We start from the raw sequence: 17,071 nt of genomic DNA, 5'->3' as shown, positions 1-17,071 counted from the left end.
ATACAAGTTGTTGTTGGATTGCTGGTGTTGTGTAAAGAAGGGGGACAGATAACCCCCCACAGTTTGTTGCCTTTGGATAAGCGTGGGGTTTTTGCATGGTTTTGCTGAGGTGCGAGCTATTGTTTTGCCTGGATGGATTGACGGGATTATGTTTCCTCAGACTTTCATTGCCTGGTTGGCGGAGTGCAGCGGGGGTGTTATGTTGGCGTGTGCGCTTTCTGGAGCTGCTGTGCCCGGCCAGGCGGCTTCTGGAGAACTTGCTGACGTTTTTTTGGAATCGTGACCGCGTTTTCCTGGAAATCGCCCAGCACCTCGTCCCCAAATCCCCACTCTTTCCCTCCCTTCCCCCCCCCCCCCGAGACATCCAGCAGTCTCTGGAGAGACAGAAAGATATAATCGCAATGAGAGCTTTGTTTGTCAAGTTCTAAGTGTTTAGAGATCAGAGTGACAGAGGCTTCTCATTCCCCAGAGCCCCGCTGCTGCTGGAGCTGGGCTGCAGTTTGCAACACGCTGCATTCCAGACAGAGTTAGTGGGAGGCTGCGGCCTGCCCAATGGGAGCAGCTCGCCTCTGCCCCTCCACACCCAGCCCGCGGCCGCTGGCCAGCCTGGCTCCGTCACCCTGGCACTACCCTGGGGGGCCCGGGTACGGCGGGGTTCGCTTCAATGTGCTGGGGAGGCAGAGAGCCCCGGTGAGGGGGAGGGAGGGAAGGAGGGTGAGGGGAGTGACAGTGAGTGAGGGAGTGAAGGAGGGTGAGGGGAGGGAGTGAGGGAGGGAGGGTGAGGGGAGTGATAGGGAGTGACGGATAGTGAGGGGAGGGTGAGTGCGGGAGTGAAGGATAGTGAGGGAGGGAGGGTGAGGGGAGTGAGAGGGAGTGACGGATAGCGAAGGGAGAGTGAGGGAGGGAGGGTGAGGGGAGTGACGGAGCGAGGGTGAGGGGAGTGACAGTGAGTGAGTGAGTGAGGGAGGGTGAGGGGAGTGAGTGAGTGAGGGAGGGAGAGTGAGGGGAGTGAGAGTGAGGAGAGTGAGAGAGCGAGGGTGAGGGAGGGAAGGAGAGGAGTGAGGGAGAGGTGGAGGGTGAGGGGAGTGAATGAGGGAGGGGAGGAGGGTGATGAGAGGGAGGGTGTGAGGGAAATGGGGTTGGGGGTGAGGGATGGGGAGGGAATGGAGGGGAGGGGCGGGGCTCCCCTCGCAAGCTGAGGAATCTCTGGCCGCGGTATCCAGGCAGCCACTGCAACTACGGCCGCCGCCCAGCCAATCAGCAGCCGGGGGCGGGGCCGAGCGCTCAGCTGTAGCCGGTTCGAGGTAAACAACCAATGAGCGGCGTATAAATAGCGCGGGCGCGGGGCCGGCTCCGGCACTGGGACAGCGGCAGCGCCGGACACTGGCACTGACACGGACAGCGGGTACCGGGTACCGGCAGCGCGGACTGAGACTGCTCCCGAGCGGGCAGGATCGGCACAGACTGGGCTCCGGGACTGCAGCCGGCAACAGGTGTGCACAGGTCGGGGCGCTGTATGGCCGGACCGGGCGGCGCGGGGCATAGTGTGCCGGGGGTTGTTTGCCGAGTGTGGGGGGGGTTTAGGCGGGTGACTGGGTGAAGCCCAGCGCCTGCTGAGCTGTGCGGGATTGTGTGTGTGTGGTGAACCATTTCTCATTTTCAGGTTTTTGTTGGTTGTGGAGTTCTGTGCCTTTCTTCTCCACCCTGTGATTCTCCATCAGCCCCCCGCCTGCCCCTCTCCGGTAAGTCGGTGTGGATTGTGTAGAATCCTGCCCCATGTCACCCACAGCCTGACAGGCAGCAGCTCTGAGCACCAGCGGCAGGGCTGGCCCTGAGCCCGCCTAGGGACAAGTCCGCCACAACAGGTGTGTAACTTCCTTATCCAACATTTTGCACACAATCGATTTTTATTTGCAAACTGCAATGACATTTGATACTGAAATAAGTATTTTCTTTCAGCCGGCTGCCCGGACAAGGCTGCATACTTACTGTCATGGAACCCTGGGCACCATGAACACAAGAAGGTTAAAATTGGACGCGGGATGTTCCTGAGACTGGAGTCTTCAACCTCTGTCCATTCCATTATTATAGAGAATGGGGGTGAGTTTAAGCAACTTCTCAAGGCTCTGCATACTTTTAAACCACCCACAATTAAAATGTGTTTAAAAAACTTTAAGAAAAATCACTTTTCATCAATCTGTTTTAACATTCCTTACTGACAGCAGCCATGCAGGGCTTGGAACCTGAGTGCAGCATTGCTGCCTGTAAGCCTGGACTGTCAGGGTCTTTTGGTGAAGCCCTGGTTGAGTTTTGCGGGTGTTTGTGTGCGGTTGTGAGTGCTGACCGGCGGTGACCGTGCTTTGGCTGTCGTTCCCCAGGTAAGCTGGTGTTTGCAGACTCCCCGCAGGCTGCAATCACCCTCCGAGCCCGCTACATTGTGATCAGGAATGGAGGGGAGCTGCACATTGGGGCGGAGAGGTGCCCCTACAACTCCAGCGCCGCCATCAGCCTGTTCGGCAGGTCCACCGACGGCCCGGGCGTGGCGCGTTTCGGCCAGAAGTTCATCGGGGTGGATAAAGGCGGGGTGCTGGAGCTGCACGGCAGGCAGCACTTGTCTTGGACTCTCCTGGGCCGGACTGTGTACGCGGGAGGTTTGCAGCACGGCGCTTACCGCTTCGACAAGCACTGGGGCAGCAGAGGCATCAACATCAGGGTGCTGGACCCGGGCACGGCGCAGCTGCTGGCGGCCGATCGCTTCGACACCCACCTCTGGGCCAACGAGAGCAGGCGGCTGCAGCTCTTCCTGCACGCCCAGTCCCGGGGCCGGATCGTGGCCATCGCCGTGGGCGACTCAGCGGCCCGCAGCCTGACTGCAGCCGCCAGGATGGACATCCGCGAACTGCTGGGCAGCCAACAAGTGACCCAGCTGGGCTACAGGTGAGGCTTGTGTTGCAGTAACTGCAGACGGTGCATTCACATTTCAAACCAGCTCCTTCATCTCAACACAGTAAGCGCTCTCCATTCGTCTAGAGTCAATTCTACTTAAAATTCTGTGTCCTATCCCGGTTCTGTAATGTGGTCTTTGTGTCTGTGTGCGCCTCTGTCTCTGTCTGCCTGTGTGTGTGTCTCTCTGTCTATCTTTATCTGTCTCTCTCTTTGTCTCTCCCTCTCTCTGTCTTTCTCTCTCTCCCCCTCTGTGTTTGTCTCTCTCTCCCCCCCCCCCCGTTTGTTTGTGTCTCTTCCTCTGTCTCTCTCTCTATTTGTCTCTCTCCCTTCCTCTCTGTCTGTGTTTGTCTGTCTCTCTCTCTCTCTCTCTCCCTCTGTCTTTGTCTGTCTCTCGCTCCCTCTCTCCCTCTCTGTCTGTGTTCCTCTCTCTCGCTCTCTGTCTGTCTGTGTCTCTCTGTCTGTCTCTCTACCACTGTCTGTCTCCCGCTCTCTGCCCCTCTCCCCCTGTCTGTCTGTCTGTCTCTCTCTCTCTGTCTTTATCTGTCTCTGTCCCTCTCTATCTCTCTCTCTCTCGCTCCCTCTGTCTGTGTCCCTCTTTGTCTCTGTCTCTGTCGCTCTCTGTCTGTGTGTGTCTCTGTCTGTCTCTACCACTGTCTGTCTCCCGCTCTCTGTTTGCCCCCCTCCCTTCTGTCTCTGTCTCTCTCTCGCTCTCTACCCCTGTCTGTCTCTCTCTCTGCCCCTCTTTCTGTCTGTCTCTGTCTCACTCTCTCTCTCTCTCTCTCTCTCTATGTCTCTGTCGCTCTATGTATCTCCTCTTTCTGTCTACACACATTACATATATATTAACTATCTCTGTATGCATAGGCTGCGGGAGTCCTTCATACACTTGACCGACCAGCTCCTCTTCCCCTCTGTAGCCTCCGTGTGTGGTTTTCAGTCTCTCTGCAGATTAAACTCCAGTAAACTCTCTCCCAGTCAGCGTGCTTCGGTTTACATCTCCTTCCTGCTCTGAGTCACAGCGAGACTGCGGCGGTGGAGGTATCCCATATTTGCCCGTGCTCTGAAAGCAGCCCAGTCTCTGTGGTGACGTAGACTGCTTTAAGAGATGGCCCTGACCCGGTCAGCAAGACCCATGTCAGTTAGAAGAGCAGAGGCACGAGTCCAGAGTGGGATGGGGAATCGAGCAAACGCCAGCCCTGGACCCAGTGCATGTTCCCTCGCCTCTCTCGGGTTTTGCAGCAGGAAGCCCCGAGTGCTGAATCGGACAGTGGTTACTGGTGGCTACTCACTCTCTCAGGCAGCGAATGGGCGCACTGCACCCACCATTCATGAACCCGCTGGCTTTTCTCCCGTCTGAAATTGGAAACCGACCTGGGTGAAACTCGGCCATGGGAATTTCAACCCTGTCAATCCGGTGATCAAAGTTACCGTGTGGCGCAGTTAGCATTGTGTAACGTGTTCGCCCCGCGTTGTAACTCTGACCGCTCTTTCTACCTCTGATCCCCCTCCCCGTGCATCCATCGTTCATTGGGTTTGTAAAGGAACAACAGTATTATAAACACAGTTCCATTGCATGAAGCTACAAGTGAAATAAACGACCCCTGTTACGCAGGCTAAAACATATGCGATCATGTTTGGCATGGGACTGAGTGAATGTCTTCTGAACGGGGATGGGATTTTCGCGGTTCAAACGGCATTTGACGATATCTGGGCTACAGTGTCTTCATTTAGTAGACTTGGTTTAATGCCAGGCATGTACATTTTACAAAGGCACATTTTAATGATTTCAATAGGAGCCACCATGGACAGCTCCCCGTGTCCTTTTTCGGGCAACTGGCCAGCTTTAGCTGAAAAGAGTAGTTAATTCACAAAGTCAGCACTTGAAACAAAGTCCTTCAAATCTAGTTTGTGCATCTGTCAAGAGTACCGTAATGCTGTATAAAGTGCGCAGGTGCTCACACACACATACACATTGTAAATCGATTGTGATGCCAAGCATAATCGGTATAATCTTTGCCAATCTGAATTTTGATGTACTCCAGGCAGCCATGGGCTATTGTTGGAGTTCTTGGTGCGTCTGGGTCATTTGTTGTGGAGGATAAACGGTTATATCAGCCGAATGGGTCAACTGGTATGGCCATAGCACGGCGAGACTTCCAGACTTATGATGGGATTCACTTCACAGTTACTGCCTTCAGCGAGTGGGTGCACGGTGAGTCTCAATAGTTTTATATTCTGCTATTTTGTTTCAGATTGGGTATTTTTATACTCAACATCTGACGCCCTTCCACTCTCTCCATTCTCTGATTAAATAAATAATAACCTCTTGTATTAATTTAGTAGCTTTAAGGTACTGAAACATCCCAAGGCCACGGGAGTGTTATCAGATTAAATCTGACACCGAGATGCATAAGGAGATATCAGGGCAGGAGTCAAGAGATAGGTTTTAAGGAGAGCCTTAAAGGAGCACTGATGGGTAGAGGGGTTTAGGGAGGGAATTCTAGAGCTTGGGTTCTCGACAGCTGGAAGTACTGCCACCAACGGTGGAGATCAAAATGGGAGAAGCGCAGGGAACCAGAATTTGAGGAGAGCAGATATATTGGGGGTGGGGGGGATTGGAGGAGGTTATAGAGGTGGGAGGGGTAAGGCCATGGAGGGATTTGAAAACCAGAATTTTAAAATCCGAGTTGGCAGATTGGGTGCCAATGTAGGTCAGCGAGCAAAGGGGTGATGGGTGAACGGGACTTGGTGTGAATTAGGACACGGGGCAGTAGAGGTCAAGTTTACAGAGGGCGGACGGTGAGAGGCCGGCAGAGCAATAGAATAGTCAAGTTTAGAGTTAATAAAGTCAGGGAGTTGGGAGCTGGGCCAGAGCCAGGGGCATGGAGCAGGGCCAGGGAGCCAGGGGCCAGGGGAGCAGGGAGCTGGGCCCGAGCCAGGGGAAGGGAGCTGGGGGTTGGGCCAGGGGCAGGGACTGGTGCTGTTATGGAAGTGGAAGTCAGAGGTCTTATTGATGGGGTTAGAGGCTCACCTCTGGGTCAAATAAAGCAAGACTGCAAGATGTCCAGGCTCACCCAAGTCCTCAGGTGCCACCTTAGTGGTCAATCATAGTCCATGAATAATGCTTGCAAACCTCCCAGCCCCACTAGACCTGACCAAGAAGGACCAGTCTGAATATCAGTTGAGACCAGGTTTTGATATTGGACCTCCTGGCTGAACATTCTGAAGCAGCTTTTACACCTTAATAGATTTTTAAAATATATATATTCTACATTTAAAATATAAATCTTTATTGAATGACATATATATTTAAACAATCACCACAAGTGCAATATAGGTGGCCTGGTAACTGAAGTGGTTGACTTGGCTCATAAATGAAGTTCAGTTGATTGACAATGTCAGTTCAAATCAGTGGGTTACTAAGATAGTGTTATGCAACTAGATAAGCTTGAGCAAGGTAATAAGAATGGGAAAAGACAATGGGAGCTGACTTGTTCCTCTGGTTAATCAAACCATTGCATCAGCTACAGTAGAGTGTCGCACAACTGGAAGGGGGTGGGGGTGGGGGGGGGTTTGCGAGGGCAGAAAGGGAGGCGACAATGCGAACTGGCTAATCATACTACTGCATCATTCTCCATCATTGAGAAGTCACTAGTCTTGCTAACACTGTAAGGAAGTTGGTTATCTAGAAGAAGCTCATTTCTTTTCATTAAATGGTGCAACCATTGACAACACAGATCTCTTGAATCTAACTTTGGCTTGTTTGTGAAATTTTATTTTGACAGGTGTGCCTCACTGTGGCTTTCGTGTAGATGTGTCGAGGGGTGTAATTCTTAATTTAATGGATGACGCCACAAGCTGGTTGCCTGGTGACCAAATAGTCATTGCGAGTACTGATTATTCTATGTATCAGGCTGAAGAGTTCAATCTCCTTCCTTGCCCTGAATGCAAAGCTAACCAGGTTAAAATCGATGGTAAGAAATATTCATTTACAACTTTTTGTTTTTTTTCTTTTTGAAAATGTCTGATATCCCGGGCATGCTTTGAATCAGCACATTGGACCTTACATAGATTTAAATTGTATGATTATGTTTAAGTTAAAACCTAAAATGCAATCTATTTCCTGCCTTTGTTAACTTTACCAAGAAAAAATAAACTTGAATAAAGAATTAAAAAAAGACTGGAATATGAAGTGTAGAAAACACTGGACTATTATAATTCATGTTTAGTTTTGCCCAGACAATTTGTACCTCAGCTCTGGATGGGGAAGGAAGATATTTCATTTTTCTTCCCATCTTGAGCATTTTACTCCAGGTCAGATGAGAGTTAGTGATCTTGATGAGTGGGAACATTTTGAAATGCCATCACAGAAGTGAATTGTACATGAAGTGTATTTCTCTGTAGGTAGTGGGTATATCACAGCTGACCATAAGAACATAAGAAATAGGAGTAGGCCATACGGCCCCTCGAGCCTGCTCTGCCACTTAATACGATCATGGCTGATCCGATCATGGATTCAGGTCCACTTCCCTGCCCGCTTCCCTTATTCCCTTATTCCCTTATCGGTTAAGAATCTGTCTATCTCTGTCTTAAAATTATTCAATGATCCAGCTTCCACAGCACTCTGAGGCAGCAAATTTCACACATTTACAACCCTCTGAGAAGAAATTCCTCCTCAATTCAGTTTTAAATGGGCAGCCCCTTATTCTAAGATCATGACCCCTAATTCTAATCTCCCCATCGGTGGAAACATCCCCTCCATCAATCTTGTCAAGCCCCATCATAATCTTATACGTTTCGATAAGATCATCTCTCATTCATCTGAATTCCAATGAGTAGAGGCCCAACCTACTCGACCTTTTCTCAAGTCAATCTCCTCATCCCTCGAATCAACCTAGTGAACCTTCTTTGAACTGCCTCCAAAGCAAGTATATCCTTTCTTAAATATGGAAACCAAAACTGGATGCAGTATTCCAGGTGTGGCCTCACCAATAGTGTATAACTGTAGCAAGACTGCCCAGCTTTTTTACTCCATAGAAAGGAATCAAAAGGTGACGTCACAGCCAATGGGGTAAGTGATTGGCTGGTGATTGGTGAGTAGCTTTTCTTTTTATTTTTTATATCAGTAAGTGAACTGTAACATTGTTATTACCAATTTAAGGGTTAAGGCATGGCAGGAGAGCTCGGTCACGTGATATGCTCCTCCTGTGCCATGTGGGAACTCGGGGACGCTTCCGGTATCCCTGAGGACTACATGGGTGAGAAGTATATCCGCCTCCATCTCCTGACGTACCGCGTTGCGGAATTGGAACTGAGGGTGGATTCACTCTGGAGCATCCACGATGCTGAGAATGACATAAGTGACACGTTTAGTGAGTTGGTCTTACCGCATGAGAAAGATCCACAGCCAGCTAGGGAATGGAAGACCAGCAGGAAGAGTAGTACAAAGAAAGTAGTGCAAGGGTCCCACCTGGTCATCCCCCTGCAAAACAGATACACTGCTTTGAGTGCTGTTGAGGGAGATGACTCATCAGGGGAGAGCAGCAGCAGCCAAGTTCATGGCACTGTGGCTGGCTCTGTTGTACAGGAGGGCATAAAGAGTGGGAGAGCGATAGTGATAGGGGATTCAATCATAAGGGGAATAGATAGGCGTTTCTGTGGCTGCAATCGAGACTCCAGGATGGTATGTTGCCTCCCTGGTGCAAGGGTCAAGGATGTCTCCAAGTGAGTGCAGGACATTCTAAAAAGGGAGGGAGAACACTCAGTTGTCGTGGTGCACATTGGTACCAACGACATAGGTAAAAAAAGGGATGAGATCCTACGAGACGAATTTAAGGAGCTAGGAGTTAGTAATAATCTCTGGATTGCTACCAGTGCCACGTGCTAGGAATCGCAGGATAGCACAGATGAATACGTGGCTTAAGCAGTGGTGCAGCAGGGAGGGATTCAAATTCGTGGGGCATTGGAACAGGTTCTGGGGGAGGTGGGACCAGTACAAACTGGACGGTCTGCACTTGGGCAGGAACGGAACCAATGTCCTAGGGGGAGTGTTTGCTAGTGGTGTTGGTGAGGAGTTAAACTAATATGGCAGGGGGATGGGAACCAATACAGGGAGACAGAGGGAAACAAAAAGGAGACAAAAACAAAAAAGAGAAAAGAGATGAGTAAAAATGGAGGGCAGAGAAACCAAAGGCAAGAAACAAAAAGGGCCACTGAATATAAAAGGGCTGCAGGAGGGGTAAAAACTAAAAATCATGGTTTAAAAACGAGGATGAAAATACTCTACCTAAATGCACGCAGCATTCAAAATAAAGTAAATGAGTTGACGGCACAAATCATTACAAATGGGTATGATTTGGTGGCCATTACAGAAACATGGTTGCAAGGTGGCCAAGACTGGGAATTAAACATACAGGGGTATCTGACGATTCAGAAAGATGGGCAAGAAGGGAAAGGAGGTGGGGTAGCTCTGTTAATAAAGGATGATATCAGGGCAGTTGTGAGGGATGATATTGGCTCCAATGAACAAAATGTTGAATCATTGTGGGTGGAGATTAGAGATAGTAAGGGGAAAAAGTCACTGGTGGGCGTAGTTTATAGGCCCCCAAATAATAACTTCACGGTGGGGCGGGCAATAATCAAGGGAATAATGGAGGCATGTGAAAAAGGAACGACAGTAGTCATGGGGGATTTTAACCTACATATCGACTGGTCTGATCAAATCGCAGGGGGTAGCCTGGAGGAGGAATTCATAGAATGCATACGGGACTGTTTCTTAGAATAGTATGTAACAGAGCCTACAAGGGAGCAAGCCATCTTGGATCTGGTCCTGTGTAATGAGACAGGAAAAATAAACTATCTCCTCGTAAAAGAGCCTCTCGGAATGAGTGATCACAATATGGTTGAATTTGTAATACAGATTGAGGATGAGGAAGTTGTATCAGAAACGAGGGTACTATGCTTAAACAAAGGGGACTACAGTGGGATGAGGGTAGAGTTGGCTAAAGTAGACTGGAAACAAGGACTAAACGGTGGCACAATTGAGGAACAGTGGAGGACTTTTAAGGAGCTCTTTCATAGTGCGCAACAAAAATATATTCCAGTGAAAAAGAAGGGCGGCAAGAGAAGTGATAACCAGCTGTGGATAACCAAGGAAATAAAGGAGAGTATCAAATTAAAAACCAATGCATATAAGGTGGCCAAGGTTAATGGGAAACTAGAAGATTGGGAAAATTTTAAACGACAGCAAAGAATGACTAAGAAAGCAATAAAGAAAGGAAAGATAGATTACGAAAGTAAACTGGCGCAAAACATAAAAACAGTTGGTAAAAGCTTTTACCGATATATAAAACGGAAGAGAGTGACTAAAGTAAATGTTGGTCCCTTAGAAGATGAGAAGGGAGATTTAATAATGGGAAATGTGGAAATGGCTGAGACCTTAAACAATTATTTTGCTTCTGTCTTCACAGTGGAAGACACAAAAACAATGCCAAAATTTGCAGGCCACAGGAATGTGGGAAGGGAGGACCTTGAGACAATCACTATCACTAGGGGAGTAATGCTGGACAGGCTAATGGGACTGAAGGTAGACAAGTCCCCTGGTCCTGATGAAATACACTCCAGGGTATTAAGAGATGGCTGAAGTTATAGCAGATGCATTCGTTATAATCTACCAAAATTCTCTGGACTCTGGGGAGGTACCAGCGGATTGGAGAGCAGCTAATGTAACGCCTCTGTTTAAGAAAGGGGGCAGGCAAAAGGCAGGTAACTATAGGCCGGTTAGTTTAACATCTGTAGTGGGGAAAAATGCTTGAAACTATCATTAAGGAAGAAATAGCGGGACATCTGGATAGGAATAGTGCAATCAAGCAGACGCAGCATGGATTCATGAAAGGGAAATCATGTTTAACTAACTTACTGGAATTCTTTGAGGATATAACGAGCATGGTAGATAGAAGTGTATCGATGGATGTGGTGTATTTAGATTTCCAAAAGGCATTCGATAAGGTGCCACACAAAAGGTTACTACAGAAGATAAAGGTACGTGGAGTCAGAGGAAATGTATTAGCATGGTTAGAGAATTGGCTGGCGAACAGAAAGCAGAGAGTCGGGATAAATGGGTCCTTTTCCGGTTGGAAATCAGTGGTTAGTGGTGTGCCACAGGGATCAGTGCTGGGACCACAACTGTTTACAATATACATAGATGACCTAGAAGAGGGGACAGAGTGTAGTGCAACAAAATTTGCAGATGACACTAAGATTAGTGGGAAAGCGGGTTGTGTCGAGGACTCAGACTGCAAGGAGATTTGGATAGGTTAAGCGAATGGGCTAAGGTTTGGCAGATGGAATACAATGTCGGAAAGTGTGAGGTCATCCACCTTGGGGGAAAAAAAACAGTAAAAGGGAATATTATTTGAATGGGGAGAAATTACAACATGCTGCGGTGCAGAGGGACCTGGGGGTCCTTGTGCATGAAACTCTTTTTGGAGTTCACCTGCAAAACATAAAACATTAAACGGTGCCACCCGACCTGGGTGACACTCCACACATTTACAAGGCCCTTTTTTTCCCCCCTTTTTTGTTTTTTTTTTTTTGAGTTTTTTTTTTCTTTTTTTTTTGTTTTTTTTTGGCACTAAAATCACAATTTTTCCCCAGTGCCCCCTATAAAAGGGAAGGGGACACTAAAAGCACCGGCAATTAAAACAAATTAACTTTAAAACGTAAAATCAAATTAAAATTTGGTTGCCAGGCGTGATGATGCACTCCAGTCCCTCCGGTGCCCACCTCTCGCGGAAGGCCGCGAGCGTACCGGTGGACACCGCGTGCTCCATCTCCAAGGACACCCTGGACCGGATGATCCTTGAGATGCTGCTGTAAGAACTGCTTGCAACCAGAGGCATCAGAAGTTCATTTCAACCTCAAGTAGAAATTGACAAATGTGATGGCTGGGAATCGAACCCAGGTCAACTGCTTGGAAGGCAACCATGCTTACCACTGCACCACCATCACACAACTTCCTTGTGCATGAATCCCAAAAGGTTAGTTTGCAGGTGCAGCAGGTAATCAGGAAGGCAAATGGAATGTTGGCCTTCATTGCGAAAGGGATGGAGTACAAAAGCAGGGAGGTCTTGCTGCAACTATATAAGGTATTGGTAAGGCCGCACCTGGAGTACTGCGTGCAATTTTGGTCACCTTACTTAAGGAAGGATATACTAGCTTTGGAAGGGGTACAGAGACGATTCACTAGGCTGATTCCAGAAATGAGGGGGTTACCTTATGATGATAGATTGAGTAGACTGGGTCTTTACTCCTTGGAGTTCAGAAGGATGAGGGGTGATCTTATAGAAACATTTAAAATCATGAAAGGGATAGACAAGATAGAGGCAGAGAGGTTGTTTCCATTGGTGGGGGAGACTAGAACTAGGGGGCACAGCCTCAAATACAGACGAGCCAATTTAAAACCGAGTTGAGAAGGAATTTCTTCTCCCAGAGGGTTGTGAATCTGTGGAATTCTCTGCCCAAGGAAGCAGTTGAGGCTAGCTCATTGAATGTTTTCAAGTCAAAGATAGATAGATTTTTAACCAATAAGGGAATTAAGGGTTACGGGGAGAGGGCGGGTAAGTGGAGCTGAGTCCACGACCAGATCAGCCATGATCTTATTGAATGGCGGGGCAGGCTCGAAGGGCTAGATGGCCTACTCCTGTTCCTAATTCTTATGTTCTTATGTTCTTACCCCCTTTGCAATAAAGGCCAAGATTCCATTGGTCTTCCTGGTCACTTGCTGTACCTGCAGATTTAATCTTTTGTGTTTCGTGCACCAGGACCTCCAGGTCCCGCTGTACTGCAGCACTTTGCAATCTTTCTCCATTTAAATAATAGCTTGCTCTTTGATTTTTTTTTTTCCTGCCAAAGTGCATGACCCATCATGGGAGGACAGTCTGGTAAAGCATGGGAGATGGCCAACACACCAGCTTCTATCCTGGGTACTGGGCCTCCTGCAACAGCCAGTTTCCTGGATGTCAGAGGATCAGTGGATGGCCCCTGAATTTTTCTAAATGTACGATTATGACTCCAATATGCTACCTGGTCCATAAAAGGCTGCAGAAAGAAAGACTTGCATTTATATAGCACCTTTCACAACCTCAGGACGTCCCAAATGCTTTACAGCCAATGAAGTATAATCACTGTTGTAATGTAGGAAATATGGTGGCCAATTTGTGCGAGCAGTAATCTGTTTTGGGTGTTTACATGTTGGCTAGAATCCTGGGAGAACTCCCCTGTTCTTCTTCAAATATTGCTGTGGGATATTTTATCGTTCACCTGAGGGCAGGAGGGGCTTCGGTTTTACGTCTCATCCAAAAGACAGCACTTCTGATAGTGCAGCACGCCATCAGAACTGCACTAAAGTGTCAGCCTAGAATATCTGCTCAAGTCCCTGGGTCTACGCTCCTCAGAACTTTCCTTTCTTGTTCCTTCTAAACTGTAAATATGTCATCCTATATGTTTCCTCCTCCCCCACCTTCATCCTCCATCTCCCAACATTTTCACCTTCACCTTCACCCTCACCCTCACTGTGTTAAAGTCAAGACTTGGTCCAATACCAGTCACCTACTCCACTCATTCTTCCCCAGGACCAGAGCTGTACAACTCCCAACTTTCCTCAGTCTTTTCCTCTTATAAGTTGCAGATGGTTGAAAAGCAAAGATTGGCATAAGTTGATCAGCACTTGTTGAGTTATCGCCTCTTATGCTGTCCTGCACCATTCACTGAAGCCCTTCATGTCTTTTATAATAAGAAACCACTTGTGTTAAACTATTGTGGTAAATGATGGTTTTTAAAAACCACATGATCTGTTAATGCAGGTAAACCTCGTTATCTTCATATGGGTGAAGTTATCGATGGAATAGATATGAGAGCTGAAGTTGGACTTTTAACTAGAAATATCCTCATTAAAGGAGAAATGGAGGGCTCCTGTTATGGACAAAACTTCTGCCATTTTTTCAGCTATGATACATTTGGTGGGCACATAACGGTAAGTGTTGCATAAAGTTATATACAGCATGGTTTATACTACATTATGTTGAGTAGATGCTGACTTGTATATTTAGATTCAGTAAATTGCAAAATTCAACACTTTGATACTGGCTGACACATTATTGTCTGGATGAATCACTCATTAAAGCTAAATTGTGAATCAAAGCATGAGATCCCATCGTTCCTAACTGTTGTGGTTTAATACAAGTAATAAATCACAGTTCATTGTTTAGGATTCTGGTTATACACTAAGTTTATGGCAATTCAAAGACTATTTTTGTAGTTTATTTCTCCCAAAATGTATGGTGTAAATTGAGATTTTAACCTGGGTTCCTTGGGGCTGGAACTGACGAGTAGAAATTACTCTTGGTGATAGTAGCGAATAGTTTGTGCCACCTGCCTCTGTCTATTTTAGCAGGCATTAAATTGTTTAAAATATAGCTAACTGCCTTCATTAACAGTGGATCAAAAATGTCAAACTAATTCCTTAAGTATTTGACAGCTATTATCACCAGGTGTAATTTCTAGTTTTTTAATAATTAATTCTCAGGATATGGGCATCACCAGCAAGGCAGGCATTTTATTCCCATCTCCATCACCTTCTCAAGGGCAACTGGTGAGCCGCATTTGTGAACCATTGCAGTCTGTGTTTGGTGAATGCCATTGGGGAGGACATTCGAGGATTTTGACCCAGCGATGATGTAGGAACAGCGATATATTTCCAAGTCAGGATGGTGTGTGACTGGGAGGTGATGGTGTTCCCATGCACCTGTTGCTTGTCCTATTAGGTGGCGAAGGTCACCGGTTTGAGCGGTGCAGTTGAAGAGGCCTTGGCGAGTTGATGCAGTGCATCTTGTAGATAGTTTATGGTTGCTTAGCTCTGGATTTTTTGAGTGTTCCCTTTGCAACACTGGACAGAAACCACTTCATTCAGAGAGGTGGCAGCAAGCTAGCGAGTGTGTAAACCTCTTGCCATGCTAGTGAAAGATCGCCTTGCACCTGTTGCTCTTTACTTGTCCGTGTAGTTTCTCAGCTCCCTCATGCGTTCTCGAATTGCTCAGCAGATGGAGGTTAATGTGGATGATAGAGTTCTGACATTACATTCTTGAATGTGATGCTTAGCACTGAGCAGCAACAATTCTAAAAATATACATTCCACGTGATCTATTGTGCAGTATACAGGGAGCATTGTGATTTGTTTGATAACCATGGTGGTGGCTTGACTGTCCCCTGAATTAAGTACAGTGACTGCAGAACAGAGCACGTTGCAGGCAATGGGAGACAAGAAAATAAACTAGGAGCAGGAAGACCACATCATCATAGGCAGTCCCTTGGAATCGAGGAAGACTTACTTCCACTCTTAAAAATGAGTTCTTAGGTGACTGAACAGTCCAATATGAGAACCACAGTCCCTGTCACAGGTGGGACAGGCAGTTGTTGAGGGAAAGGGTGGGTGGGACTGGTTTGCCGCACGCTCTTTCCTCTGTCTGCGCTTGATTTCTGCATGCTCTTGGCGATGAGACGCGAGGTGCTCAACGCCCTCCTGGATGCACTTCCTCCACTTAGGGTGGTCTTTGGCCAGGGACTGCCAGGTGTCGGTGGGGATGTTGCACTTTATCAGGGAGGCTTTGAGGATGTCCTTGAAACATTTCCTCTGCCCACCTTTGGCTCATTTGCTGTGAAGGAGTTCCGAGTAGAGCACTTGCTTTGGGAGTCTCGTGTCTGGCATGCGAACGATGTGGCCTGCCCAGCAGAGCTGATCAAGTGTGGTCAGTGCTTCAATGCTGAGGATGTTGGCCTGGTCGAGGACTCTAACATTGGTGCGTCTGTCCTCCCAGGGATTTGCAGTATCTTGCGGAGACATCGTTGGTGGTATTTCTCCAGTGATTTGAGATGTCTACTGCATATGGTTCATGTCTGTGAGCCATACAGGAGGGCGGGTATTACTACAGCCCTGTAGACCATGAGCTTGGTGAAAGTAGTTACTCACACATTACACTGCAGTCTGAGGGCGACACAAAGTACTGCACTCAGTCCCAGCCTTGGAGACAGAAGCTATATTTGTTTTTAAAACTCTTTGCCATGTTCTGTTTTTTTTTGATTTAGAACTATTCTTGGCAACGTGATTTGTTTGAAATCTAATGATGTCTAGACAGCAGTGTCCTCAGCTATGGGCTGAATTATCCCTGCTTTCCTCCAGAAATGGCAGGAAAATGGTACAGTGATGCCGACTGCTGCATCCCTGTCCCGACTGGGACTACCGCTGGCCACCCTTCCTGGCCCGGTGCATGTAAAGAGTGGGTTGGAATTCTGCCTTCCATCCCATTTCCCTTCCACCTGCCCCAGTTACCTTACTGTCTCAGCCCGCTTGGTATTAAGTAGCAGTGGGCCTGGGGTAGCAGCGATAATGTCCCCCTCCACCCACTCCCCAAACTGCAGCAAATGACAGAGTGGGCCTAGAAGAGGCCTCCTTCTCCACCCTCTCTCGGCTTCCACTTGCTTACCTGGGTGGGCCTCTGGCTCTGCTGAGGCTGAGAAGGCGACAGCTCCTGCTGATTTCAGGGGCTCCTTGCCACCTCTTTTGGTGCTTCAGTAGGTTCCCTAGCGCTGGTGTTTCCACAGCGGCACTGGCAGATCCCTGGCGGATTGGTAGAGAGCCCTGCCGGGTGCCCAGCGTACATGGATGATGAACCTGGAAAATGGCTCAGGGTTGTGTTGGTGCCTCGGGGGCAGGCGGAAGCACTCTTGTGCTGGAATGTTTCCACTCCAAGGAAAATACAACTCCACATGTCAATGTTTAGAAGTTGAAATAATAGATTATTTTCATAATACTCTGCTCTTGACCGAACTAAAAATAGAAAATCCTGATGTGAATTTGTAATAATTTATCTGTTCTAACTCCAATGCATATGGAATCACTGATTTAAGTCTTAAATCTTGTCTTAGTAGATCTTAAGAAACTTTGCCTCAGTTCACTTGTCTGGTGTAGAGTTGACCAACATGGGGCAGCAGCTTGTCGGGAGTTACCCAGTGCACTTTCACCTGGCTGGAGATGTGGATCAGAAAGGTGGGTACGATCCACCAACCTACG

The 17,071-nt window shown here is 47.8% G+C and overlaps 2 protein-coding genes and 1 non-coding gene across 5 annotated transcripts in view; 2 read left to right on the top strand and 1 right to left on the bottom strand.

The window, feature by feature from the left end:
* Positions 1-17,071, top strand: part of LOC139227715 (cell surface hyaluronidase CEMIP2-like) — a 198,493-nt gene that overhangs the window by 85,162 nt on the left and 96,260 nt on the right. For all 3 annotated transcript variants that reach the window (XM_070858684.1, XM_070858683.1, XM_070858682.1), the window contains 6 exons: positions 1,960-2,100; positions 2,379-2,937; positions 4,989-5,158; positions 6,732-6,920; positions 13,809-13,978; positions 16,930-17,071. The exon at positions 16,930-17,071 is cut by the window's right edge and continues 68 nt beyond it. In XM_070858684.1, coding sequence (XP_070714785.1) covers positions 1,960-2,100; positions 2,379-2,937; positions 4,989-5,158; positions 6,732-6,920; positions 13,809-13,978; positions 16,930-17,071 — 1,371 coding nt within the window. The remainder of the gene's footprint in view (positions 1-1,959; positions 2,101-2,378; positions 2,938-4,988; positions 5,159-6,731; positions 6,921-13,808; positions 13,979-16,929) is intronic.
* cemip (cell migration inducing hyaluronidase 1) overlaps positions 1,246-17,071 on the top strand; it is a 259,948-nt gene continuing 244,122 nt past the window's right edge. The window contains exon 1 of the mRNA XM_070858685.1: positions 1,246-1,493. The gene's annotated coding sequence lies outside the window, so the exon portion shown is untranslated. The remainder of the gene's footprint in view (positions 1,494-17,071) is intronic.
* On the bottom strand, positions 11,884-11,955 carry trnag-ucc (transfer RNA glycine (anticodon UCC)). The gene has a single exon. It is a non-coding gene; the product is annotated as a tRNA-Gly (tRNA).

This window comes from Pristiophorus japonicus, chromosome 17 (assembly GCF_044704955.1).
Source record: "Pristiophorus japonicus isolate sPriJap1 chromosome 17, sPriJap1.hap1, whole genome shotgun sequence".
NCBI lineage: Eukaryota > Metazoa > Chordata > Chondrichthyes > Pristiophoridae > Pristiophorus > Pristiophorus japonicus.
This window is presented reverse-complemented; position numbering and strand designations above follow the sequence as displayed.